The sequence below is a fragment of the Tubulanus polymorphus genome, unplaced genomic scaffold, assembly GCF_964204645.1.
Source record: "Tubulanus polymorphus unplaced genomic scaffold, tnTubPoly1.2 scaffold_56, whole genome shotgun sequence".
NCBI lineage: Eukaryota > Metazoa > Nemertea > Palaeonemertea > Tubulaniformes > Tubulanidae > Tubulanus > Tubulanus polymorphus.
Window position 1 is genome coordinate 1 of NW_027437462.1, and position 25908 is coordinate 25908.

The window sequence follows — 25908 nt, forward strand, 5'->3', positions numbered from 1 at the left end:
TCAATACGCCTTTACTCATCTGTTCAGATTGAATCCATCATCTTCAGAACCAAAAGCAGCCAGAAAATTCTGTTTCTTTCCACCTATCTATTTGAAATCAGTTCAATACGCCTTTAATCATCTTTTCAGATTGAATCCATCATCTTCAGAACCAAAAGCAGCCAGAAAATTCTTATTCTTTCCACCTATCTATTTGAAATCAGTTCAATACACCCAAACCCATCAATTAAGATAGAATTCATCATCTTCAGAACCATATTTAGCTAGAAAAATCTGTATCTTTCAACCCATCTACTCGAAATAAGTTCAGTTTACCTTAACCTATCATTTCGGATCGAGTCTATCATCTTCAGAACCAAATGCAGCCAGAAAATTCTGATTCTTTCCACCTATCTATTTGAAATCAGTTCAATACGCCTTAACCCATCTTTTCAGATTGAATCCATCATCTTCAGAACCAAAAGCAGCCAGAAAACTCTGATTCTTTCCACCTATCTATTTTAAATCAGTTCAATAAGCCTTAACCCATCTTTTCAGATTGAATCCATCATCTTTATAACCAAAAGCAGCCAGAAAATTCTGTTTCTTTCCACCTATCTATTTGAAATCAGTTCAATACGCCTTTACTCATCTTTTCAGATTGAATCCATCATCTTTTGAACCAAAAGCAGCCAGAAAATTCTGTTTCTTTCCACCTATCTTTTTGAAATCAGTTCAATACGTCTTTACTCATCTTTTCAGATTGAATCCATCATCTTTATAACCAAAAGCAGCCAGAAAATTCTGTTTCTTTCCACCTATCTATTTGAAATCAGTTCAATACGCCTTTACTCATCTTTTCAGATTGAATCCATCATCTTTTGAACCAAAAGCAGCCAGAAAATTCTGTTTCTTTCCACCTATCTATTTGAAATCAGTTCAATACGTCTTTACTCATCTTTTCAGATTGAATCCATCATCTTTAGAACCAAAAGCAGCCAGAAAATTCTGTTTCTTTCCACCTATCTATTTGAAATCAGTTCAATACGCCTTTAATCATCTTTTCAGATTGAATCCATCATCTTCAGAACCAAAAGCAGCCAGAAAATTCTTATTCTTTCCACCTATCTATTTGAAATCAGTTCAATACACCCAAACCCATCAATTAAGATAGAATTCATCATCTTCAGAACCATATTTAGCTAGAAAAATCTGTATCTTTCAACCCATCTACTCGAAATAAGTTCAGTTTACCTTAACCTATCATTTCGGATCGAGTCTATCATCTTGAGAACCAAATGCAGCCAGAAAATTCTGATTCTTTCCACCTATCTATTTGAAATCAGTTCAATACGCCTTTACTCATCTTTTCAGATTGAATCCATCATCTTCAGAACCAAAAGCAGCCAGAAAATTCTGATTCTTTCAACCTATCTATTTGAAATCAGTTCAATACGCCTTAACCCATCTTTTCACATTGATCCATCATCTTTAGAAACAAAAGCAGCCAGAAAATTCTGTTTTTTTCCACCTATCTATTTGAAATCAGTTCAATACGCCTAAACCCATCTTTTCAGATTGAATCCATCATCTTCAGAACCAAAAGCAGCCAGAAAATTCTGATTCTTTCCACCTATCTATTTGAAATCAGTTCAATACGCCTTTACTCATCTTTTCAGATTGAATCCATCATCTTTAGAACCAAAAGCAGCCAGAAAATTCTGTTTCTTTCCACCTATCTATTTGAAATCAGTTCAATACGCCTTTACTCATCTTTTCAGATTGAATCCATCAATTTCAGAAGCATAAGTAGCAAGAAAATTCTGAATCTTTCCACCTATCTATTTGAAATCAGTTCAATATGCCTTTACTCATCTTTTCAGATTGAATCCATCATCTTCAGAACCAAAAGCAGCCAGAAAATTCTGATTCTTTTCACCTATCTATTTGAAATCAGTTCAATACACCCAAACCCATCAATTAAGATAGAATTCATCATCTTTAGAACCATATTTAGCTAGAAAAATCTGTATCTTTCAACCCATCTACTCGAAATAAGTTCAGTTTACCTTAACCTATCATTTCGGATCGAGTCTATCATCTTCAGAACCAAATGCAGCCAGAAAATTCTGATTCTTTGAACCTATCTATTTGAAATCAGTTCAATACGCCTTTACTCATCTTTTCAGATTGAATCCATCAATTTCAGAAGCATAAGTAGCAAGAAAATTCTGAATCTTTCAACCTATCTATTTGAAATCAGTTCAATACGCCTTTACTCATCTTTTCAGATTGAATCCATCATCTTCAGAACCAAAAGCAGCCAGAAAATTCTTATTCTTTCCACCTATATATTTGAAATCAGTGCAGTACATCCTAACCCATCAATAAAGATAGAATTCATCATCTTTAGAACCATATTTAGCTAGAAAACTCTGTATCTTTCAACCCATCTACTCGAAATAAGATCAGTTTACCTTAACCTATCATTTCAGATCGAGTCTATCATCTTCAGAACCAAATGCAGCCAGAAAATTCTGATTCTTTTCACCTATCTATTTGAAATCAGTTCAATACGCCTTAACCCATCTTTTCACATTGAATCCATCATCTTTAGAACCAAAAGCAGCCAGAAAATTCTGTTTCTTTCCACCTATCTATTTGAAATCAGTTCAATACGCCTTAACCCATCTTTTGAGATTTAATCCATCTTCTTCCAGAACCAAAAGCATCCAGAAAAATCTGATTCTTTCAACCTATCTATTTGAAATCAGTTCAATACGCCTTAACCCATCTTTTGAGATTTAATCCATCTTCTTCCAGAACCAAAAGCATCCAGAAAATTCTGATTCTTTCTGCCAATCTATTGAAAATCAGTTCAGTACACCCTAACCCATCGATTAAGATAGAATTCATCATCTTTAGGACCATATTAAGCTAGAAAAATCTGTATCTTTCAGCCCATCTAACTGGAAATCAGTTCAGTTTACCTTATCCTATCATTTCAGATCGAGTCCATCATCTTCAGTAGCATAAATAGCAAGAAAATTCTGAATCTTTCCACCTATCTATTTTAAATCAGTTCAATACGCCTTAACCCATCTTTTCAGATTGAATCCATCAACTTCAGAAGCACAAGTAGCCAGAAAACAGCGCGACCAAAATCAGTAAATTAATTCAACCAAATAAACCAGAAACCCAGGTACCACAGGAATAGGACCCGACCGGGTGGGGCGGGTGCTGTCTGAACCTGAAACCAGTTGTACGTAAGTAAATGTCATTTGTATTTTATAAGAAGTAGAGTTCAACAGTTCAACTCTTCATCTTAATCAAATCACACTTAACTCACAAACTGTCAAACATTTTCAATCCAGTTCAATTGTAAATAAATGCAACTTTTATTGTCAAAAAGTTCCACTTGAAATTACAACTGCATTTTATATCAACAGCTGAAATTATGTTCTAATTCACAGATTTATCAAATAACTATTCTAACCTAACCTATATATTCGGCCTACCTATTCGGGCTCGGGTTTAGGGGTTAGGGAGGGGGATACTGAAATAGAGACATGTTATACAGATCCCACCGGAATTCTTCAGTCACTCTGTCATCATCATTCAACTTCAGGTTCAATCTTCTGTGACTAGGGGGTCTTGGTCTTCACACTGAAATAGAACATACAGGCCGCACCTGAATCGGGCCACTCTGTTGTGTGCTGGGGGTGAAGACACGTCCTCTGTGGCCTAGTCTTCTGGGGTCTTGTCTCAGCGATGACCCTGAAATTGTCATGTTTATTTCAAGTAAATTTTTTACATAATAGGCGTTGTCTAGTAAAGCAAAAGATTTAAAAAACCGAAATTCTGAAAAAAAGAAAAACACCTGAAAATAGAGAGAAACCCTGGAAAAAAGAAGCATGAAATACAGGATCCTGAAATTAAGATATTAAGCATCAAAATAAACAAACAGCTTCCTCCAACTGAGAACTCCCAGGACACCACGCATAGCACCCTAATTTCATCACTTAAATTAACCCATTATATTTCCATGTAATACTATAACTTACTAACTCACCGAGTAAGTTCCTAATAACTAACTAAACCTATAAAACATAATTTCAGCTGTTAATGTTTTTCTAACTTACAGTTTATCCAATCCTGTGTGTGTTGAATCCAATGATAATCTTTGAGTCAATTTGAATCCTCGTGTTTTCAATAACGTGCCGGAATCCTGAATGAGAAATTTAGTTTCCAGTAACAGTTCACAGTTTTTGAGAACAGGTCATATTAATCGATTCCATTCACAATCAATCCGTATATATATGTTCACAAGATGTAGGTATGTTAAAATGTCTGATTTTTACTGTAGACATGACGTGCGAGCACCTCTAAGTCCGACAGTCATATGAATAATGTACACTTGACACCCAGATTTAATAATCTGTGCTGGACACAACGAACGACAAGAATGGTCGAACACAATGAAGCTTCATATTTCATACATCTAACTATTGGGTCACTGGTCATAATCCATCTTCGCTCTATAAACTGCGCGGCTCTGGTGAAATCAATCCATTCCGAACTGCATGAAGTATGTATCAGTATAAATCAGATACTATAGAAATATCTTATAGCAATTGATTTAACTTGAAATTTGAATTTTAATGATTAATTTATATTTTCATGAGGCGTCGGCGCCGCCAACACCGGGTCCAGCTTCCAAAACATCCTCATCAATGATTCGACGCATAATTAGTCATACTCGTCAGTGATTGGATACAAAGTTAGTTATACTCGTCGGTGTTTGGCTAACTGGTACAAAATATGAATATCTAAACTGGATGAAATCGTTTGAACGCGCATCACGTAGGCATTTGTATCGTATTGTCCCAGAACAATAAACAATGACATTTGACACATTTCACGAGACTATAAATCATCTTCTTTACATCGTAAACTCAATGCAGGTCACTATACGCTAATCATTAACAATACAATATCAATATCATCTCAAACTGGACCGTTTTAATACTGAATGTATCTGTGTATGATTTTGTGACAGGTTCCTGCGTGATGAACTAATGCAACACCGCTATCGTAGTTTTATTAGTTGAAAATCATTTAACTTGAATTTATTTCGAATGTCCAATTTAACCAATGTATAAACTTTAGATCAGTAAATTAATATGTGTAACAAATTTGTCGATCATACAACTTTAAGCTAATCAAACCCTGGAAAACATAACGCAGTCTACAAATTGTCTCATTTTGTCATAACTGATTCATACTGAAACGAGTGAAACTAGTTCTGCAGTCTGCTATCTACCCCTGATGCCAGTACAAATCCCTACTGCCCTCGACTTTTCTTTATATCAAGAATCAAACTAGTATAATGAGTTACTGTAAGAGCTGATCAGTGATTATCAGCAAAATGAGATGTAGTTGATAATAGAGCGCGACCTCAAACACAGCTTACCCCGCCCTGTGTCTCTAATGCGGCACCGCTCTCTTACCCCGCCCTGTGTCTATAATGCGGCACCGCTCTCTTACCCCGCCCTGTGTCTCTAATGCGGCACCGCTCTCTTACCCCGCCCTGTGTCTCTAATGCGGCACCGCTCTCTTACCCCGCCCTGTGTCTCCAATGCGGCACCGCTCTCTTACCCAGCCCTGTGTCTATAATGCGGCACCGCTCTCTTACCCCGCCCTGTGTCTCTAATGCGGCACCGCTCTCTTACCCCGCCCTGTGTCTCTAATGCGGCACCGCTCTCTTACCCCGCCCTGTGTCTCTAATGCGGCACCGCTCTCTTACTGAGTCTCTCTCAAAATATTCCTCAGTTTAATTCCTATTATTTTATTCACGTAAATTCAACTCGTATAAACTATCAAACCGAAATAAAAACACAGTTCATCATCGTAACGCAGTTTGTTGTTTTACTGTTACGTAATTTGTATCAGTCAACTAGACACCCAGATTAATGAGGATGACTGAGGTTTTTTAAAGAGAAATATCGCGCAGAATTTATGCATAAAGCACTATATTGATTGTTGGGTCAAATTAAGTCCAGTCGCGAGTAAATTTAAGTTGCATTTTGTAACAAGCAAAGTTCAACCTTTACCTTACTTTCTAGATATAGTTCAAGAAAAACATATCCGTAAAATATAAAACAATAAATCCGTCGTTGATACAAAAAAACTTACTTTTCACAACTGCAACTTTTCCTCAGATTCCGACGTGGATCCAGCGATTATCTAACTTCATCCAGTCCCACGTTTTAAAGTAAATTTAATTCCGTATGAAGTCTTAGAATTTTCATGAAATCCATTCGCAAAATGGCAATATTTCTATCAAATTTCGATTGAAAGTATTCCATATTTGCATTCAAAAACCTCCTCTAAAACACTTTCTCCGTATTATATTCCTTTCCGAGTGAAATCCAATCGTAATAGCGAAAGATGGCGCACGATTCGACTGATATTACGATTTATTGATGAAATCGCATTTCCCGGCGCCTGCGACAAGCCCAGACACGCTTTATAGTACGCGGCCGCTGATTGGCTAATCGATCTCAATTGGGGGATATCGTCTATTGCTAGTGCACGGGATATTTCAATTGTGGCGTGTTCTATTGTGTTGTTACAATAGGGGGATGAGCTATTGCGACAGCGGGATGCGGGATGGGCGCATTTGTTACATATCTCGTGAAATATCGAGTCGGGGGTTGTTTCATCCTTGATACTTAACTGATTGAGGTTTTAGGGGTGTTTATAAAAGTTTATGGTAGTTTTTTATGACATTCTGGAAGTCGGAACTTGAAGACGCCGACTTCCCTCTCACTGGGCGAGTCTATGTTTGTGATCTCATTATAGAGACGGCGTCGTACACGAGACGATGTGACATAAAAACTGACTGAAGAAATCATATGGAGGGCATATAATTGTCTCGATAAACTATCGGGCGACGAACGTGCAGCGAACAGGTTCGTAGAGACTCCTTCGATACGATTAGGCGCTTAATACTGGTCTCATGAGATACTGTTTACATCTACGTCACTTTGATAAATCGGGATTTGGTGTGAGACTCAAAGTTACTGATCAAATTACTCAAAACACGTCAACCTCCCCCTCGATGTGGCCTGATAATGACTCTTTTAAAAGAAAAATACAGATATCTTTTCTTAATCTATTTATAGACTGATTCTGAAGAAGAGGAGAACACAAATAACAGTTTTCATCATCATCATCATCATCTGTGCGGTCTGAAGTATCTAGAGGTCACCCGGACTCAACATTACCCCTTTCATATCATTCGAGGTCAAATTTCATATTTCTGTCACAAATTTCTATGAAATATTTTGCTCAAATAAATTCATTCTCCTTGTCATTTCAATGAAAATAAGTGAAGTTATTCATTTCTTGGCTCTGTTTTGAGGAATTACTATTTTTCCAGACATCGGATCCAGAATTTCACCTTGCCATCACCATGACAACGCACCAGTCAAAACAAACAAAAATCATTCAGAAATGAAGCCATGTAGATTCTTAAATTTCGTTTAAAGTTATTTTACTTTGGTTGAGTAGATTCTGAATGATGCAAAGTTTACCAGAGACACTGGTTTTATCAAATTCATCTCTGGAAGACAGTGCCAATCCTGGAAGGGTTTTAATAGTCGCTCAGATATTGTGTTACACTACATTCAGATCAAACCAACAGTTCAGACTCAATTTGAGAAATATTTTGTGTTTATCTAAAATCAATTTCACGTTTAATTTGACAATCAAGATATTAATTTCTAAATTTCCAATAGATGGCGTCTGTGATATACAGTTCAATCCAATAATTTGGTAGTTTAGCAGAATTCCAATAGGTGGCGATCATGTCGTAGTAACTATTCATCAGTATATATCAGACACCCTGGTTTATCATCTGATCAGAATCACTGGGTTTGAATGGGACATCCCTCCAAATTCTCTAATCAGCATGAAACATCACCATTTAGAATCAATAATTCATTCATTTGACGCGCAGTCAATTTCAGGTGTAGACATGTCGCAGGTTTCAGTTATTGAGATCCTCCTCCATTAGACTGAAAATAAATCAAACAACATTCATTATAACATCATTAGAGCAATTAAAAAAAATCAAATCAAATATTCGAAATAAACTAGGGGTCCAGGAACACCATGCCCGCTTGGGAAGTGGTTCCAAATGCTCAACAATCTAACAATTTCAATATTCAACGCCCCCTGGTGACCATATACAAAAACCAATGACCTTGAAACTCACCAGAATCATAGATCATGTCAGCAGCTACGATTTTGTAATTGATTGTGATAACAAAATACGCCTCGTTACCAATTTAATATGGAAATACTAAGTTATTCTACTATTTAACGCCCCCTGGTGACCATATTCAAAACCCAATGACCTAGAAACTTACCACAATCATAAAACATGTCATGAACTACAACTTTGCATTTGGTAACAAAATATGCTATTATTGCTAAAATATTAGAATAACTAATGTCCTTAAAACTCGCAACAATCATAGTGATGTCATGAGCTACAACTTTCCAATTGATTGTGGTTACAAAATATGCATAGGTACGAATATAATATAGAAATGCTAAGATATTGCATTATTCAACAGCCCGTGGTGGCCATATAAAAAATCCAATGACCTTGAAACTCACCACAATCATGGAACACGTTATGAGCTACAACTTTCTAAATGATTGTGGTATCAATATAATGTGGAAAAACTTTTTTCCACTTACGAATGAGAACTGGTGACACCAAGATGGCCACCAATTGCGTCATAATTGGCTGATGAAAAATACCTGTCTCAGGTTTAAAACATCCCTTTACAAAGAATACCCATCACAAATTGCAATGAGAAATGGTAAACCAGTAGGAAGGACTCAGAATTCGGGCCATAATTAACATTTTTGGCCACTAAAAAGGTCATAGGACGGCCATCTTGAGTCTGATCGACGCAATTTTTGTTATGCTGATGGGCCCTGAGATGATTCACATATATCCGAAAGATCAAGGTAATTGATCAAAGCGTCTTCAAAATTTCCCTCAAAAAGTTCAAAAATGTGTAAAAAGTGCTGATTTTGGCGAACAACAATTGCTGCCAGTCGGCCATCTCGAATCTGACAGGGCCAGTTTTTGGGCTGAAGATGTGTATAGGGTAGATACATGTGTAACCGAAATATCAAGACATTACCTTGAAGCGTCTTCAAAACTTCCCAAAATAACTGAATTCCGTCTACGGACGGACGACGGACGAAAAGTGAACGCAATAGCCCGCTGGGACTTAAGTCCCAAGTGGGCTAATGAGAGTAACTAAACGAACCTGATCTGAACATCACCTTCTTTGAGTAGAATAAACAAATCTCTAGCGTTACGCCTACATCTGAAATAATACAAAACACTGAAAATCATTATTTCTTCATCAGATAAAAAATGAAAACAGATTCAACAAGATTCAAAATGCTTTTAGTGCCAACAATTTTCAGTGTTACAATTTTTTTTAATTGGTTCAGACTCAGAGCAGGGAACACTATATGAATTTATTCCCACACCGTCTGAAATTACAGATTTCACAATGAAATTTGCAGCGTGTTCGTTGCTCAGCTGCAGGTGAATCGCACCATTCAAACATGTTTGATATTTCCAAAGTAAATTGAGCCGCAATCTTTGACAAGCTTTCAAATCATGATGGCATCAATGATTTGAGAACGGCGCTGAAAACCTGCTTTGATTTTGGTTAACTCGGTTTTAAAACACCACAGTTTTTAACTTCGAAACTGCTTCTAATGGTGTCGGTAGGCATCGCGTTGCTTGTCGACATAAGTCAGACTTAATCCTGCTTTCTCAGAGAACTGCTCTTCCTTCCCTTTTAGATTTTCCTAAATCTGCACCCGTACCTTCGCCGTGCCCTCCTCCAATTTTCCAGGGGATCCTCGTGATTCGTGAGATTGTAGTCGGGAAAATCTCTTACCTGTTTTGGAATCCGCTAGGTCCGGCAACCGCGCTTCCCGATAAACTACCGTTCAAACTGGAGCCAGCAATCGCTCTGTTACCGGCCGATTCGCGATCGCTCTCATCGCGGATTTTCCCGACTCGGTCGATGTGGCTTCCGCTAGCGCTAAGACTGCCAGTCATAGCCATAGACATCTCACCGATACTAGGTCCGGTACTGGGGTTCGCTACCCGGTCACTGGTCGTTTCTATACTGTGAGAATCAGCTACAACAAATATAAACATTCACTCATACTAGTACTGAACTAACTTAAATGACGTCATAGGGGGATATATATAGCAGCCACACCAGACAACATGGCTTTATCAGTCAATCCCCTTATGACATCATCAAATTATCTTTCTCTTAATGGCTAAAGTCCATTTATTTAGTTCAATTTTCGAGAATATTCATCAATCCTTCTGAACAGTATAAAATTGATATAAAAACGATGATTTATCTGGACTGCACAACACTGCTGATTCGATTAAGACCTATTTGAGGAATGCACACCAAAAATTAAGCGAAATATCCCAAAAAGATCGTGGACAATCAAAAATAAATAGACATTTAGTCTATACAAAACCTAGAAAAGTTGGTCACCTCCAATAAATCCCCCTATGACATCATCAAATTATCCCCTAAGATTCCTAGAAAGACAGCTGATTCCGGACCCTGCGCTATATGAAAAGTATGGTTTAAGTACTTACGGGCGTAAGGCCCCGATGGGCCACTTCCTTCGTTCTCTTCGAACTCAAATCGAACTCCGCCCGGAGTCAGTCGTCGATACGCCGCAACCACCGCTGCGACACAGCGATATCGGTACCACGCCGTAAACATACGCCAATAATATCGGTACACCGATACCAACGGCTAAACTAGCGACAACTGGCGCTACGATAACAGACGCAGTTACACCACCGGCTATTACCATATTCCTCTTGTGCTGTGGTAGGTGACCGTAACGTGTATGTAACTGAAACACAAGATAAACACATGAGAAATAGCATTTTTCATGGTTAAATTTGCAATAAAAATCTCGCGCAGGGTGGACGTAGGTTCCAATTTCCGGTTCTGACTAGTGCCATCAAGCGAGTAATTTCAGAACTTGAATTTGTCGATCTCCTGTATTTCACCCGATAAGCCTTATCATATGTCCTTGTCATTACGGTTAAATGACAGTAACCACTTGATACAGTTTATGCGCAGTATTTAGAACTAGGATTTTGACAAAACAAATCAATAAGGATTTATTACTTCTAAGTGTTGGTTATTCAACGTCACTCTGTGAATTCAATTCGAATACAGTCTATATTAAATCCCAGTTTTTGGCTATATTCAATTATTGCAAAACTGGGATTGGCATTGACAATCCCAGTTTTTTGGGTAGTTTTACTTTGACACTGGACCCAGTTTCACAGTTGTGTGGGTTTAATTGAGACTCTGGATCCAGTTCCACAGTTGTGTGGGTTTAATTTGATCCAGTTCCACAGTTGTGTGGGTTTAATTTGATCCAGTTCCACAGTTGTGTGGGTCTAATTGAGACTCTGGATCCAGTTCCACATTGCAATGATATCCCATAATCACTAGGGCTAGTGTGGCCAGTTTGTTTACATCAGGTGACCAGCTCCAGCCAATCAGAAGCTAGGGTTAGGGTTATTGACCATGTGCTTGGGGCTATTTGCATATATCAGGTGACCAGCTCCAGCCAATCAGAAGCTAGGGTTAGGGTTAGTGACCATGTGCTTGGGGCTATTTGCATCTATCAGGTGACCAGCTCCAACCAATCAGAAGCTAGGGTTAGGGTAAGTGACCATGTGCTTGGGGCTATTTGCATATATCAGGTGACCAGCTCCAGCCAATCAGAAGCTAGGGTTAGGGTTAGTGACCATGTGCTTTGGGCTATTTGCATATATCAGGTGACCAGCTCCAGCCAATCAGAAGCTAGGGTTAGGGTTATAACTGTTCCTAGGTGTAGAGGAGGTGTTTACATATAGTGACATCAGTTGACAGCCTCCTATAGTCAGTCAATTATAGATCTACAATTGACTTTGTTTTGAGTTAAACAGTTGTGTGGGTTTAATTTCAACATGAAAGGACATTTCAAAGGACATAATAATATCTGTAATGAGGCATTCAATGAATGAACATTTTGAATCCCAGTTCATCTGTTTGGGTTAAATTCCTTTAGTTCAACAATTTAATCAAATTGAAAAACTGTAGTCAGAAAGCTGACCTACCACACATATTAAGCTATCATTTTATGTCTCACGTGGTCAGCCTGTGTGATAGGCCTAACATATAAAAGACTTTCAGTTATGTGTCCATGCGTATATGTTCTCGGAATTCAGACCAAAAATGACCTTTTGGGCACGAGGCCCTTGTGACTCTTGTGGAAATATAATAATGATCACTAAATTGAGATTCTCACAGACAGACGGCAGATGGATTCCTAATATTAGTCGATAATTTACCTTGCGTCTGACCCAGACGGGAATCCCTATGATCATCGCGGGAACTGCGATTCCAGCGACAGTCCGATACTGACCGGAGCGCCAACTAACGTGCCAAGTTGCCACAATATCTTCTTCTTTCGGCTCCAAGACTTTTTACTTTAATTATTACTCAATTTCTAAGGACTTATAAACCTTTATCATCGATTAAAAGCCGAGCTCGGGTTTACAAGGAAGGACCATAAATATCAATGGATTCATTCTATCACTTGCAACCATTTGATTCAGAGCTCTGACAACTAGAGAATCGCCATGTGTGCAGGGGCCAGTTGCATAGTCATGGCTTAGACTTAAGACTAGTCTAAGACCAACTTAGTTCTATAGCTAATCTAACAACTTAAGACCAGTCACAAGATTTAAGACCACTTTTGGACTTAAGTCACGACTGTGCAGCTGGCCCCTGGTGTAGACGTGTCGCAGGTTTCAGTTATTGAGATCCTCCTCCATTAGACTGAAAATAAATCAAACAACATTCATCATAACATCATTAGAGCAATTCACAAAAATCGTATCAAATATTCGATATAAATAAGAGTAACTAAACGAACCTGATCTAAACATCACCTTCTTTTGAGTAGAATAAACAAAACTCTAGCGTTACGCCTACATCTGAAATAATACAAAACACTGAAAATCATTATTTCTTCATCAGATAAAAAATGAAAACAGATTCAACAAGATTCAAAATGCTTTTAGTGCCAACAATTTTCAGTGTTACAATTTTTTTTAATTGGTTCAGACTCAGAGCAGGGAACACTATATGAATTTATTCCCACACCGTCTGAAATTACAGATTTCACAATGAAATTTGCAGCGTGTTCGTTGCTCAGCTGCAGGTGAATCGCACCATTCAAACATGTTTGATATTTCCAAAGTAAATTGAGCCGCAATCTTTGACAAGCTTTCAAATCATGATGGCATCAATGATTTGAGAACGGCGCTGAAAACCTGCTTTGATTTTGGTTAACTCGGTTTTAAAACACCACAGTTTTTAACTTCGAAACTGCTTCTAATGGTGTCGGTAGGCATCGCGTTGCTTGTCGACATAAGTCAGACTTAATCCTGCTTTCTCAGAGAACTGCTCTTCCTTCCCTTTTAGATTTTCCTAAATCTGCACCCGTACCTTCGCCGTGCCCTCCTCCAATTTTCCAGGGGATCCTCGTGATTCGTGAGATTGTAGTCGGGAAAATCTCTTACCTGTTTTGGAATCCGCTAGGTCCGGCAACCGCGCTTCCCGATAAACTACCGTTCAAACTGGAGCCAGCAATCGCTCTGTTACCGGCCGATTCGCGATCGCTCTCATCGCGGATTTTCCCGACTCGGTCGATGTGGCTTCCGCTAGCGCTAAGACTGCCAGTCATAGCCATAGACATCTCACCGATACTAGGTCCGGTACTGGGGTTCGCTACCCGGTCACTGGTCGTTTCTATACTGTGAGAATCAGCTACAACAAATATAAACATTCACTCATACTAGTACTGAACTAACTTAAATGACGTCATAGGGGGATATATATAGCAGCCACACCAGACAACATGGCTTTATCAGTCAATCCCCTTATGACATCATCAAATTATCTTTCTCTTAATGGCTAAAGTCCATTTATTTAGTTCAATTTTCGAGAATATTCATCAATCCTTCTGAACAGTATAAAATTGATATAAAAACGATGATTTATCTGGACTGCACAACACTGCTGATTCGATTAAGACCTATTTGAGGAATGCACACCAAAAATTAAGCGAAATATCCCAAAAAGATCGTGGACAATCAAAAATAAATAGACATTTAGTCTATACAAAACCTAGAAAAGTTGGTCACCTCCAATAAATCCCCCTATGACATCATCAAATTATCCCCTAAGATTCCTAGAAAGACAGCTGATTCCGGACCCTGTGCTATATGAAAAGTATGGTTTAAGTACTTACGGGCGTAAGGCCCCGATGGGCCACTTCCTTCGTTCTCTTCGAACTCAAATCGAACTCCGCCCGGAGTCAGTCGTCGATACGCCGCAACCACCGCTGCGACACAGCGATATCGGTACCACGCCGTAAACATACGCCAATAATATCGGTACACCGATACCAACGGCTAAACTAGCGACAACTGGCGCTACGATAACAGACGCAGTTACACCACCGGCTATTACCATATTCCTCTTGTGCTGTGGTAGGTGACCGTAACGTGTATGTAACTGAAACACAAGATAAACACATGAGAAATAGCATTTTTCATGGTTAAATTTGCAATAAAAATCTCGCGCAGGGTGGACGTAGGTTCCAATTTCCGGTTCTGACTAGTGCCATCAAGCGAGTAATTTCAGAACTTGAATTTGTCGATCTCCTGTATTTCACCCGATAAGCCTTATCATATGTCCTTGTCATTACGGTTAAATGACAGTAACCACTTGATACAGTTTATGCGCAGTATTTAGAACTAGGATTTTGACAAAACAAATCAATAAGGATTTATTACTTCTAAGTGTTGGTTATTCAACGTCACTCTGTGAATTCAATTCGAATACAGTCTATATTAAATCCCAGTTTTTGGCTATATTCAATTATTGCAAAACTGGGATTGGCATTGACAATCCCAGTTTTTTGGGTAGTTTTACTTTGACACTGGACCCAGTTTCACAGTTGTGTGGGTTTAATTGAGACTCTGGATCCAGTTCCACAGTTGTGTGGGTTTAATTTGATCCAGTTCCACAGTTGTGTGGGTTTAATTTGATCCAGTTCCACAGTTGTGTGGGTCTAATTGAGACTCTGGATCCAGTTCCACATTGCAATGATATCCCATAATCACTAGGGCTAGTGTGGCCAGTTTGTTTACATCAGGTGACCAGCTCCAGCCAATCAGAAGCTAGGGTTAGGGTTATTGACCATGTGCTTGGGGCTATTTGCATATATCAGGTGACCAGCTCCAGCCAATCAGAAGCTAGGGTTAGGGTTAGTGACCATGTGCTTGGGGCTATTTGCATCTATCAGGTGACCAGCTCCAACCAATCAGAAGCTAGGGTTAGGGTAAGTGACCATGTGCTTGGGGCTATTTGCATATATCAGGTGACCAGCTCCAGCCAATCAGAAGCTAGGGTTAGGGTTAGTGACCATGTGCTTTGGGCTATTTGCATATATCAGGTGACCAGCTCCAGCCAATCAGAAGCTAGGGTTAGGGTTATAACTGTTCCTAGGTGTAGAGGAGGTGTTTACATATAGTGACATCAGTTGACAGCCTCCTATAGTCAGTCAATTATAGATCTACAATTGACTTTGTTTTGAGTTAAACAGTTGTGTGGGTTTAATTTCAACATGAAAGGACATTTCAAAGGACATAATAATATCTGTAATGAGGCATTCAATGAATGAACATTTTGAATCCCAGTTCATCTGTTTGGGTTAAATTCCTTTAGTTCAACAATTTAATCAAATTGAAAAACTGTAGTCAGAAAGCTGACCTACCACACATATTAAGCTATCATTTTATGTCTCACGTGGTCAGCCTGTGTGATAGGCCTAACATATAAAAGACTTTCAGTTATGTGTCCATGCGTATATGTTCTCGGAATTCAGACCAAAAATGACCTTTTGGGCACGAGGCCCTTGTGACTCTTGTGGAAATATAATAATGATCACTAAATTGAGATTCTCACAGACAGACGGCAGATGGATTCCTAATATTAGTCGATAATTTACCTTGCGTCTGACCCAGACGGGAATCCCTATGATCATCGCGGGAACTGCGATTCCAGCGACAGTCCGATACTGACCGGAGCGCCAACTAACGTGCCAAGTTGCCACAATATCTTCTTCTTTCGGCTCCAAGACTTTTTACTTTAATTATTACTCAATTTCTAAGGACTTATAAACCTTTATCATCGATTAAAAGCCGAGCTCGGGTTTACAAGGAAGGACCATAAATATCAATGGATTCATTCTATCACTTGCAACCATTTGATTCAGAGCTCTGACAACTAGAGAATCGCCATGTGTGCAGGGGCCAGTTGCATAGTCATGGCTTAGACTTAAGACTAGTCTAAGACCAACTTAGTTCTATAGCTAATCTAACAACTTAAGACCAGTCACAAGATTTAAGACCACTTTTGGACTTAAGTCACGACTGTGCAGCTGGCCCCTGGTGTAGACGTGTCGCAGGTTTCAGTTATTGAGATCCTCCTCCATTAGACTGAAAATAAATCAAACAACATTCATCATAACATCATTAGAGCAATTCACAAAAATCGTATCAAATATTCGATATAAATAAGAGTAACTAAACGAACCTGATCTAAACATCACCTTCTTTTGAGTAGAATAAACAAAACTCTAGCGTTACGCCTACATCTGAAATAATACAAAACACTGAAAATCATTATTTCTTCATCAGATAAAAAATGAAAACAGATTCAACAAGATTCAAAATGCTTTTAGTGCCAACAATTTTCAGTGTTACAATTTTTTTTAATTGGTTCAGACTCAGAGCAGGGAACACTATATGAATTTATTCCCACACCGTCTGAAATTACAGATTTCACAATGAAATTTGCAGCGTGTTCGTTGCTCAGCTGCAGGTGAATCGCACCATTCAAACATGTTTGATATTTCCAAAGTAAATTGAGCCGCAATCTTTGACAAGCTTTCAAATCATGATGGCATCAATGATTTGAGAACGGCGCTGAAAACCTGCTTTGATTTTGGTTAACTCGGTTTTAAAACACCACAGTTTTTAACTTCGAAACTGCTTCTAATGGTGTCGGTAGGCATCGCGTTGCTTGTCGACATAAGTCAGACTTAATCCTGCTTTCTCAGAGAACTGCTCTTCCTTCCCTTTTAGATTTTCCTAAATCTGCACCCGTACCTTCGCCGTGCCCTCCTCCAATTTTCCAGGGGATCCTCGTGATTCGTGAGATTGTAGTCGGGAAAATCTCTTACCTGTTTTGGAATCCGCTAGGTCCGGCAACCGCGCTTCCCGATAAACTACCGTTCAAACTGGAGCCAGCAATCGCTCTGTTACCGGCCGATTCGCGATCGCTCTCATCGCGGATTTTCCCGACTCGGTCGATGTGGCTTCCGCTAGCGCTAAGACTGCCAGTCATAGCCATAGACATCTCACCGATACTAGGTCCGGTACTGGGGTTCGCTACCCGGTCACTGGTCGTTTCTATACTGTGAGAATCAGCTACAACAAATATAAACATTCACTCATACTAGTACTGAACTAACTTAAATGACGTCATAGGGGGATATATATAGCAGCCACACCAGACAACATGGCTTTATCAGTCAATCCCCTTATGACATCATCAAATTATCTTTCTCTTAATGGCTAAAGTCCATTTATTTAGTTCAATTTTCGAGAATATTCATCAATCCTTCTGAACAGTGTAAAATTGATATAAAAACGATGATTTATCTGGACTGCACAACACTGCTGATTCGATTAAGACCTATTTGAGGAATGCACACCAAAAATTAAGCGAAATATCCCAAAAAGATCGTGGACAATCAAAAATAAATAGACATTTAGTCTATACAAAACCTAGAAAAGTTGGTCACCTCCAATAAATCCCCCTATGACATCATCAAATTATCCCCTAAGATTCCTAGAAAGACAGCTGATTCCGGACCCTGCGCTATATGAAAAGTATGGTTTAAGTACTTACGGGCGTAAGGCCCCGATGGGCCACTTCCTTCGTTCTCTTCGAACTCAAATCGAACTCCGCCCGGAGTCAGTCGTCGATACGCCGCAACCACCGCTGCGACACAGCGATATCGGTACCACGCCGTAAACATACGCCAATAATATCGGTACACCGATACCAACGGCTAAACTAGCGACAACTGGCGCTACGATAACAGACGCAGTTACACCACCGGCTATTACCATATTCCTCTTGTGCTGTGGTAGGTGACCGTAACGTGTATGTAACTGAAACACAAGATAAACACATGAGAAATAGCATTTTTCATGGTTAAATTTGCAATAAAAATCTCGCGCAGGGTGGATGTAGGTTCCAATTTCCGGTTCTGACTAGTGCCATCAAGCGAGTAATTTCAGAACTTGAATTTGTCGATCTCCTGTATTTCACCCGATAAGCCTTATCATATGTCCTTGTCATTACGGTTAAATGACAGTAACCACTTGATACAGTTTATGCGCAGTATTTAGAACTAGGATTTTGACAAAACAAATCAATAAGGATTTATTACTTCTAAGTGTTGGTTATTCAACGTCACTCTGTGAATTCAATTCGAATACAGTCTATATTAAATCCCAGTTTTTGGCTATATTCAATTATTGCAAAACTGGGATTGGCATTGACAATCCCAGTTTTTTGGGTAGTTTTACTTTGACACTGGACCCAGTTTCACAGTTGTGTGGGTTTAATTGAGACTCTGGATCCAGTTCCACAGTTGTGTGGGTTTAATTTGATCCAGTTCCACAGTTGTGTGGGTTTAATTTGATCCAGTTCCACAGTTGTGTGGGTCTAATTGAGACTCTGGATCCAGTTCCACATTGCAATGATATCCCATAATCACTAGGGCTAGTGTGGCCAGTTTGTTTACATCAGGTGACCAGCTCCAGCCAATCAGAAGCTAGGGTTAGGGTTATTGACCATGTGCTTGGGGCTATTTGCATATATCAGGTGACCAGCTCCAGCCAATCAGAAGCTAGGGTTAGGGTTAGTGACCATGTGCTTGGGGCTATTTGCATCTATCAGGTGACCAGCTCCAACCAATCAGAAGCTAGGGTTAGGGTAAGTGACCATGTGCTTGGGGCTATTTGCATATATCAGGTGACCAGCTCCAGCCAATCAGAAGCTAGGGTTAGGGTTAGTGACCATGTGCTTTGGGCTATTTGCATATATCAGGTGACCAGCTCCAGCCAATCAGAAGCTAGGGTTAGGGTTATAACTGTTCCTAGGTGTAGAGGAGGTGTTTACATATAGTGACATCAGTTGACAGCCTCCTATAGTTAGTCAATTATAGATCTACAATTGACTTTGTTTTGAGTTAAACAGTTGTGTGGGTTTAATTTCAACATGAAAGGACATTTCAAAGGACATAATAATATCTGTAATGAGGCATTCAATGAATGAACATTTTGAATCCCAGTTCATCTGTTTGGGTTAAATTCCTTTAGTTCAACAATTTAATCAAATTGAAAAACTGTAGTCAGAAAGCTGACCTACCACACATATTAAGCTATCATTTTATGTCTCACGTGGTCAGCCTGTGTGATAGGCCTAACATATAAAAGACTTTCAGTTATGTGTCCATGCGTATATGTTCTCGGAATTCAGACCAAAAATGACCTTTTGGGCACGAGGCCCTTGTGACTCTTGTGGAAATATAATAATGATCACTAAATTGAGATTCTCACAGACAGACGGCAGATGGATTCCTAATATTAGTCGATAATTTACCTTGCGTCTGACCCAGACGGGAATCCCTATGATCATCGCGGGAACTGCGATTCCAGCGACAGTCCGATACTGACCGGAGCGCCAACTAACGTGCCAAGTTGCCACAATATCTTCTTCTTTCGGCTCCAAGACTTTTTACTTTAATTATTACTCAATTTCTAAGGACTTATAAACCTTTATCATCGATTAAAAGCCGAGCTCGGGTTTACAAGGAAGGACCATAAATATCTATGGATTCATTCTATCACTTGCAACCATTTGATTCAGAGCTCTGACAACTAGAGAATCGCCATGTGTGCAGGGGCCAGTTGCATAGTCATGGCTTAGACTTAAGACTAGTCTAAGACCAACTTAGTTCTATAGCTAATCTAACAACTTAAGACCAGTCACAAGATTTAAGACCACTTTTGGACTTAAGTCACGACTGTGCAGCTGGCCCCTGGTGTAGACGTGTCGCAGGTTTCAGTTATTGAGATCCTCCTCCATTAGACTGAAAATAAATCAAACAACATTCATTATAACATCATTAGAGCAATTCACAAAAATCGTATCAAATATTCGATATAAATAAGAGTAACTAAACGAACCTGATCTAAACATCACCTTCTTTTGAGTAGAATAAACAAAACTCTAGCGTTACGCCTACATCTGAAATAATACAAAACACTGAAAATCATTATTTCTTCATCAGATAAAAAATGAAAACAGATTCAACAAGATTCAAAATGCTTTTAGTGCCAACAATTTTCAGTGTTACAATTTTTTTTAATTGGTTCAGACTCAGAGCAGGGAACACTATATGAATTTATTCCCACACCGTCTGAAATTACAGATTTCACAATGAAATTTGCAGCGTGTTCGTTGCTCAGCTGCAGGTGAATCGCACCATTCAAACATGTTTGATATTTCCAAAGTAAATTGAGCCGCAATCTTTGACAAGCTTTCAAATCATGATGGCATCAATGATTTGAGAACGGCGCTGAAAACCTGCTTTGATTTTGGTTAACTCGGTTTTAAAACACCACAGTTTTTAACTTCGAAACTGCTTCTAATGGTGTCGGTAGGCATCGCGTTGCTTGTCGACATAAGTCAGACTTAATCCTGCTTTCTCAGAGAACTGCTCTTCCTTCCCTTTTAGATTTTCCTAAATCTGCACCCGTACCTTCGCCGTGCCCTCCTCCAATTTTCCAGGGGATCCTCGTGATTCGTGAGATTGTAGTCGGGAAAATCTCTTACCTGTTTTGGAATCCGCTAGGTCCGGCAACCGCGCTTCCCGATAAACTACCGTTCAAACTGGAGCCAGCAATCGCTCTGTTACCGGCCGATTCGCGATCGCTCTCATCGCGGATTTTCCCGACTCGGTCGATGTGGCTTCCGCTAGCGCTAAGACTGCCAGTCATAGCCATAGACATCTCACCGATACTAGGTCCGGTACTGGGGTTCGCTACCCGGTCACTGGTCGTTTCTATACTGTGAGAATCAGCTACAACAAATATAAACATTCACTCATACTAGTACTGAACTAACTTAAATGACGTCATAGGGGGATATATATAGCAGCCACACCAGACAACATGGCTTTATCAGTCAATCCCCTTATGACATCATCAAATTATCTTTCTCTTAATGGCTAAAGTCCATTTATTTAGTTCAATTTTCGAGAATATTCATCAATCCTTCTGAACAGTGTAAAATTGATATAAAAACGATGATTTATCTGGACTGCACAACACTGCTGATTCGATTAAGACCTATTTGAGGAATGCACACCAAAAATTAAGCGAAATATCCCAAAAAGATCGTGGACAATCAAAAATAAATAGACATTTAGTCTATACAAAACCTAGAAAAGTTGGTCACCTCCAATAAATCCCCCTATGACATCATCAAATTATCCCCTAAGATTCCTAGAAAGACAGCTGATTCCGGACCCTGCGCTATATGAAAAGTATGGTTTAAGTACTTACGGGCGTAAGGCCCTGATGGGCCACTTCCTTCGTTCTCTTCGAACTCAAATCGAACTCCGCCCGGAGTCAGTCGTCGATACGCCGCAACCACCGCTGCGACACAGCGATATCGGTACCACGCCGTAAACATATGCCAATAATATCGGTACACCGATACCAACGGCTAAACTAGCGACAACTGGCGCTACGATAACAGACGCAGTTACACCACCGGCTATTACCATATTCCTCTTGTGCTGTGGTAGGTGACCGTAACGTATTCACTTGACGCGCAGTCAATTTCAGGTGTAGACATGTCGCAGGTTTCAGTTATTGAGATCCTCCTCCATTAGACTGAAAATAAATCAAACAACATTCATTATAACATCATTAGAGCAATTCACAAAAATCGTATCAAATATTCGATATAAATAAGAGTAACTAAACAAACCTGATCTAAACATCACCTTCTTTTTGAGTAGAATAAACAAAACTCTAGCGTTACGCCTACATCTGAAATAATACAAAACACTGAAAATCATTATTTCTTCATCAGATAAAAAATGAAAACAGATTCAACAAGATTCAAATGCTTTTAATGTCAAGAATTTTCAGTGTTACAATCTTTTTTCATACAAGACTTAACGGTAAATTGGTTCAGACTTAGAGCAGGGAACACTATATGAATTTATTCCCACACCGTCTGAAATTACAGATTTCACAATGAAATTTGCAGCGTGTTCGTTGCTCAGCAGCAGGTGAATCGCACCATTCAAACATGTTTGATATTTTCACAGTAAATTTCATTGCAGCGAAATTTTTGTTTAGTCCCAAAAACAGTAAATTGAGCCGCAATCTTTGACAAGCTTTCAAATCATGATGGCATCAATGATTTGAGAACGGCGCTGAAAACCTGCTTGGATTTTGGTTAACTCAGTTTTAAAACACCACTGAAACTGGTTTTTAGAGGTCTTTGATTAGGGCCTAAGATATATCTACCTGAATTGAGGGATCACTTGTTCACTTCATTGCCAAACAGTTATTTTTCCTTGAACTTCCTGATGACTGCAGTTTTTTTTGTAGAGCATCACCCTGCCCCTGGGCCTGAAATAAACATAGAAACCTGTCAGAGAAAGCACTCTAAAATCCAGGGTATCCGCGGGGTCAAATGCCTCATCTGTATTGATAGTAATGGTTTATATTAGGCTCTCTTATGTTATTGATACTTTTTATTGAACGATGGTTTTACAGCACGCATCAGTGAATAGAGATTGCTGCTGCTCGTGGGGTTAAACCGGAGTGTTTTATGTCGCTCTCCATCTCGAATCACCTTCATACATCACAAGTATTCGATTCATAAGTAAATTTAATTACTGTATTTCAATGTTGAAATGGTCTGAAGACATTCTGTCGCTTCTGCGTTGAAAGTGAAGTTTCTAAATATTTCAAGTGAAAATTGCGATTGATTCGTCCGCCATCATTCTTAAATGGGACATACTCCACTTGGGAGGGCTAGTTCTGTAGACCGCGCAGATCGAGGTCGACTAGGACTCAGGTGCATGAGCGCTCCGGGCACCAACTAAAGAGTTTACGGTAGTTCCCGTGGTAGACTTTACATGCCGCTAATCTAAACATCACCTTCTTTTGAGTAGAATAAACAAAACTCTAGCGTTACGCCTACATCTGAAATAATACAAAACACTGAAAATCATTATTTCTTCATCAGATAAAAAATGAAAACAGATTCAACAAGATTCAAAATGCTTTTAGTGCCAAGAATTTTCAGTGTTACAATCTTTTTTTCATACAAGACTTAACGGTAAATTGGTTCAGACTTAGAGCAGGGAACACTATATGAATTTATTCCTACCCGGAAATAAACAAAGCACTCTAAAATCCAGGGTATCCGCGGAGTCAAATGCTCCATCTGTATTGATAGTAATAGTTTAGGCCTCGATCCACTCTTTACGTATGTTATTTATACTTTTTACTGAATGATGGTTTTACACGCATCAGTGAATTAGAGTTTGCTGTAGTTTCCTAATCGTTGTTTGTAAGGTTTTTATAATCGGATGCGCTTATACCAACGTTAGGGATGACAAGGGCCAAGACACCGCTCTCTCTCTCTGGTTTCAGGATGGATCTACGTAGATTGAGAGCTCTAGCTAATCAAGCTAGACTCACATTAAGTCCAGCTTATGATGTGTTCTTACTTCAACTGCAGAGAATTAAAGCGAAATTCTAGACTATTGTAGATGTTTAAAACACAGTCCTTCTCTTAGAGTTAAGGTTAAATCATCATCCTCCACTCCACATACTTCAAAATCTTATTCATTCATTCAAGACGAATTTTAGTTTTTGTTTTAGAGTCCATGTTTCCATGCAACTGGATCCTATATACAGTTGTCAATTAATCCGTTCTTGACGTCATTAAAACAGCCATATGTTTGGAAGAAACGAGAAACTGTCGCGACCGCAGCCGCAGCCTGTAGACCCTACACTGACAGATCAGTCTCACTGGAGTCTTACTGCAACCATCCTACAGAAGAGTCCTACATCAGAGTCCTACAGCAGAGTCCTACATCAGAGTCCTACAGCAGAGTCATAGCGAGAGGTAGTCAATATCAAACACGTTCGATGAGTTTAATTCAATAATTGAAGCTTTAGAAAATATACACAAAGTAAAGAAGTTTTTGATTCAGTTTCAGCAGAGATGAAGTTTATTTTGTTGATGTTTATTTGGTTCGTGGTGGAAAATGTTACGGCAGAATTATGTAAGTAAAACTAACCGGGAAGGTTATTAGAAGGTGAAGTGAGTGAAATAGTTCGGGCAGGTGCGAGTGAAATAGTTCGGGCCAAAGTTTGACACTTGACTAATCCCTTAGGATTTTTATTATTGTCTTGAAAACTATAAATCCAAAATATTTCTTATTAATCCGAGACATAAACTGAACCAGTAACAAAAGCAAATAGACATCGAAAAACCATTGGTCAAAACATGCCCGTTTAGGAATTCCCAGTGAATAGAGTTGTATGTATTATGAACATACAACTGCTATCGATTTATGCATGTTTTATAAATCATAACAGTATCCTTGGAAATTGTAGTGATTTTCAGTAATAAGACAATCAATTAGATAATCAATTAGATAACCAATTATGGATGTTATTTATTGTGGGTAGAAGATTTCAGGTCAACAGTGATTCTGATAAATTCGAATTACTACCATTGGAAACCAGAATCAAAAATGGCGTCGTCACAAATTCGAACTGTATTAAAAATATTTTCCACGATATTTTGACTCCTTTTTCTTTCAGTAATGTAATTATATTTTAATGATCGACTAGTCAGTTTCTAAGGCGCAATTCTGACTGGCCATTTTGAATAATGTCATTTTGAATGCATGGAGAAATTACCCACTAATATAGATTATAGATTACTTTAAATATCTTAAAATATCAACTAATTAATTTTCGAATCTTTTAATAACTGATTTGAAACAAAATGATAACAATTTTCACAGGGACACACCGTATACCGTGGAACCTCGTCATAACGATTTATCGGTTTTAACCTAGAATTTCATCCCAAATAAACCATTCTAATAATTTCATACTGAATATAACGAACATCAGTTATAATGAACAGATTTCATTTTCCCCGGAAGTTCGCTGCACTGTAAATATAAATTGGGTGGAGAAACCGCCGCGAGTAATGTGTGAGATATTGATGCAGCTGCTGCTGCTGCTTATATTGCGATTTTTACACATTGTTTCCCGTGATTTACATAGTAAGTTATCAAAACTCAATAATCGATAGTAAATCTGTTGGAAGCTTGTTTCAGACAATCTGCGGAGGTTAGGGGTAGGGGTATCGAGTTATCGGTAACACGAAACTATTGTCCTCAATATTTGTGTCGCGTGTTTAAACGTATAACACTTAAACAATTACATTCGGGTATTATTTCATCAACAGGTGCTCGAGATTGTCACGTGACATTGAACTGCGAATTTTGGAGGGA

The 25908-nt window shown here is 38.9% G+C and overlaps 4 protein-coding genes across 4 annotated transcripts; all 4 read right to left on the bottom strand.

The window, feature by feature from the left end:
• Positions 1-7720: 7720 nt before the first annotated feature.
• On the bottom strand, positions 7721-10849 carry LOC141914621 (E3 ubiquitin-protein ligase RNF19A-like). Its single transcript, XM_074805871.1, has 4 exons — positions 10715-10849; positions 9984-10230; positions 9336-9395; positions 7721-8060 (listed from the first exon to the last, which is right to left on the bottom strand). The coding sequence occupies exons 1-4, from the start codon at positions 10842-10844 to the stop codon at positions 8033-8035; spliced, it is 465 nt and encodes a 154-aa protein (XP_074661972.1). The 5' UTR covers positions 10845-10849; the 3' UTR covers positions 7721-8032.
• On the bottom strand, positions 10846-14580 carry LOC141914622 (E3 ubiquitin-protein ligase RNF19A-like). The gene is made up of 3 exons (XM_074805872.1): positions 14446-14580; positions 13715-13961; positions 10846-10980 (listed from the first exon to the last, which is right to left on the bottom strand). The coding sequence occupies exons 1-3, from the start codon at positions 14573-14575 to the stop codon at positions 10932-10934; spliced, it is 426 nt and encodes a 141-aa protein (XP_074661973.1). The 5' UTR covers positions 14576-14580; the 3' UTR covers positions 10846-10931.
• Positions 14577-18496, bottom strand: LOC141914623 (E3 ubiquitin-protein ligase RNF19A-like). The gene is made up of 3 exons (XM_074805873.1): positions 18177-18496; positions 17446-17692; positions 14577-14711 (listed from the first exon to the last, which is right to left on the bottom strand). Exons 1-3 carry the CDS (start codon positions 18304-18306, stop codon positions 14663-14665), a joined length of 426 nt encoding a protein of 141 aa, XP_074661974.1. The 5' UTR covers positions 18307-18496; the 3' UTR covers positions 14577-14662.
• LOC141914614 (E3 ubiquitin-protein ligase RNF19A-like) lies at positions 18308-22037 on the bottom strand. Its single transcript, XM_074805857.1, has 3 exons — positions 21908-22037; positions 21177-21423; positions 18308-18442 (listed from the first exon to the last, which is right to left on the bottom strand). The coding sequence occupies exons 1-3, from the start codon at positions 22035-22037 to the stop codon at positions 18394-18396; spliced, it is 426 nt and encodes a 141-aa protein (XP_074661958.1). The 3' UTR covers positions 18308-18393.
• Positions 22038-25908: the final 3871 nt, after the last annotated feature.

What these genes read in the sequence shown, in the direction of transcription:
- LOC141914621 (XM_074805871.1), bottom strand. Translation starts at nt 10,844, where the DNA reads ATGTTTACGGCGTGGTACCGATATCGCTGTGTCGCAGCGGTGGTTGCG. An exon ending in CCTAGCGGATTCCAAAACAG is followed by an intron (nt 9,396 to 9,983) that starts GTAAGAGATTTT and finishes GTATTATTTCAG; the next exon opens with ATGTAGGCGTAACGCTAGAG. An exon ending in GAAGGTGATGTTCAGATCAG is followed by an intron (nt 8,061 to 9,335) that starts GTTCGTTTAGTT and finishes ATTTATTTTCAG; the next exon opens with TCTAATGGAGGAGGATCTCA.
- LOC141914622 (XM_074805872.1), bottom strand. Translation starts at nt 14,575, where the DNA reads ATGTTTACGGCGTGGTACCGATATCGCTGTGTCGCAGCGGTGGTTGCG. An exon ending in CCCATCGGGGCCTTACGCCC is followed by an intron (nt 13,962 to 14,445) that starts GTAAGTACTTAA and finishes TATTTGTTGTAG; the next exon opens with CTGATTCTCACAGTATAGAA. An exon ending in CCTAGCGGATTCCAAAACAG is followed by an intron (nt 10,981 to 13,714) that starts GTAAGAGATTTT and finishes CTTGTGTTTCAG; the next exon opens with TTACATACACGTTACGGTCA.
- LOC141914623 (XM_074805873.1), bottom strand. Translation starts at nt 18,306, where the DNA reads ATGTTTACGGCGTGGTACCGATATCGCTGTGTCGCAGCGGTGGTTGCG. An exon ending in CCCATCGGGGCCTTACGCCC is followed by an intron (nt 17,693 to 18,176) that starts GTAAGTACTTAA and finishes TATTTGTTGTAG; the next exon opens with CTGATTCTCACAGTATAGAA. An exon ending in CCTAGCGGATTCCAAAACAG is followed by an intron (nt 14,712 to 17,445) that starts GTAAGAGATTTT and finishes CTTGTGTTTCAG; the next exon opens with TTACATACACGTTACGGTCA.
- LOC141914614 (XM_074805857.1), bottom strand. Translation starts at nt 22,037, where the DNA reads ATGTTTACGGCGTGGTACCGATATCGCTGTGTCGCAGCGGTGGTTGCG. An exon ending in CCCATCAGGGCCTTACGCCC is followed by an intron (nt 21,424 to 21,907) that starts GTAAGTACTTAA and finishes TATTTGTTGTAG; the next exon opens with CTGATTCTCACAGTATAGAA. An exon ending in CCTAGCGGATTCCAAAACAG is followed by an intron (nt 18,443 to 21,176) that starts GTAAGAGATTTT and finishes CTTGTGTTTCAG; the next exon opens with TTACATACACGTTACGGTCA.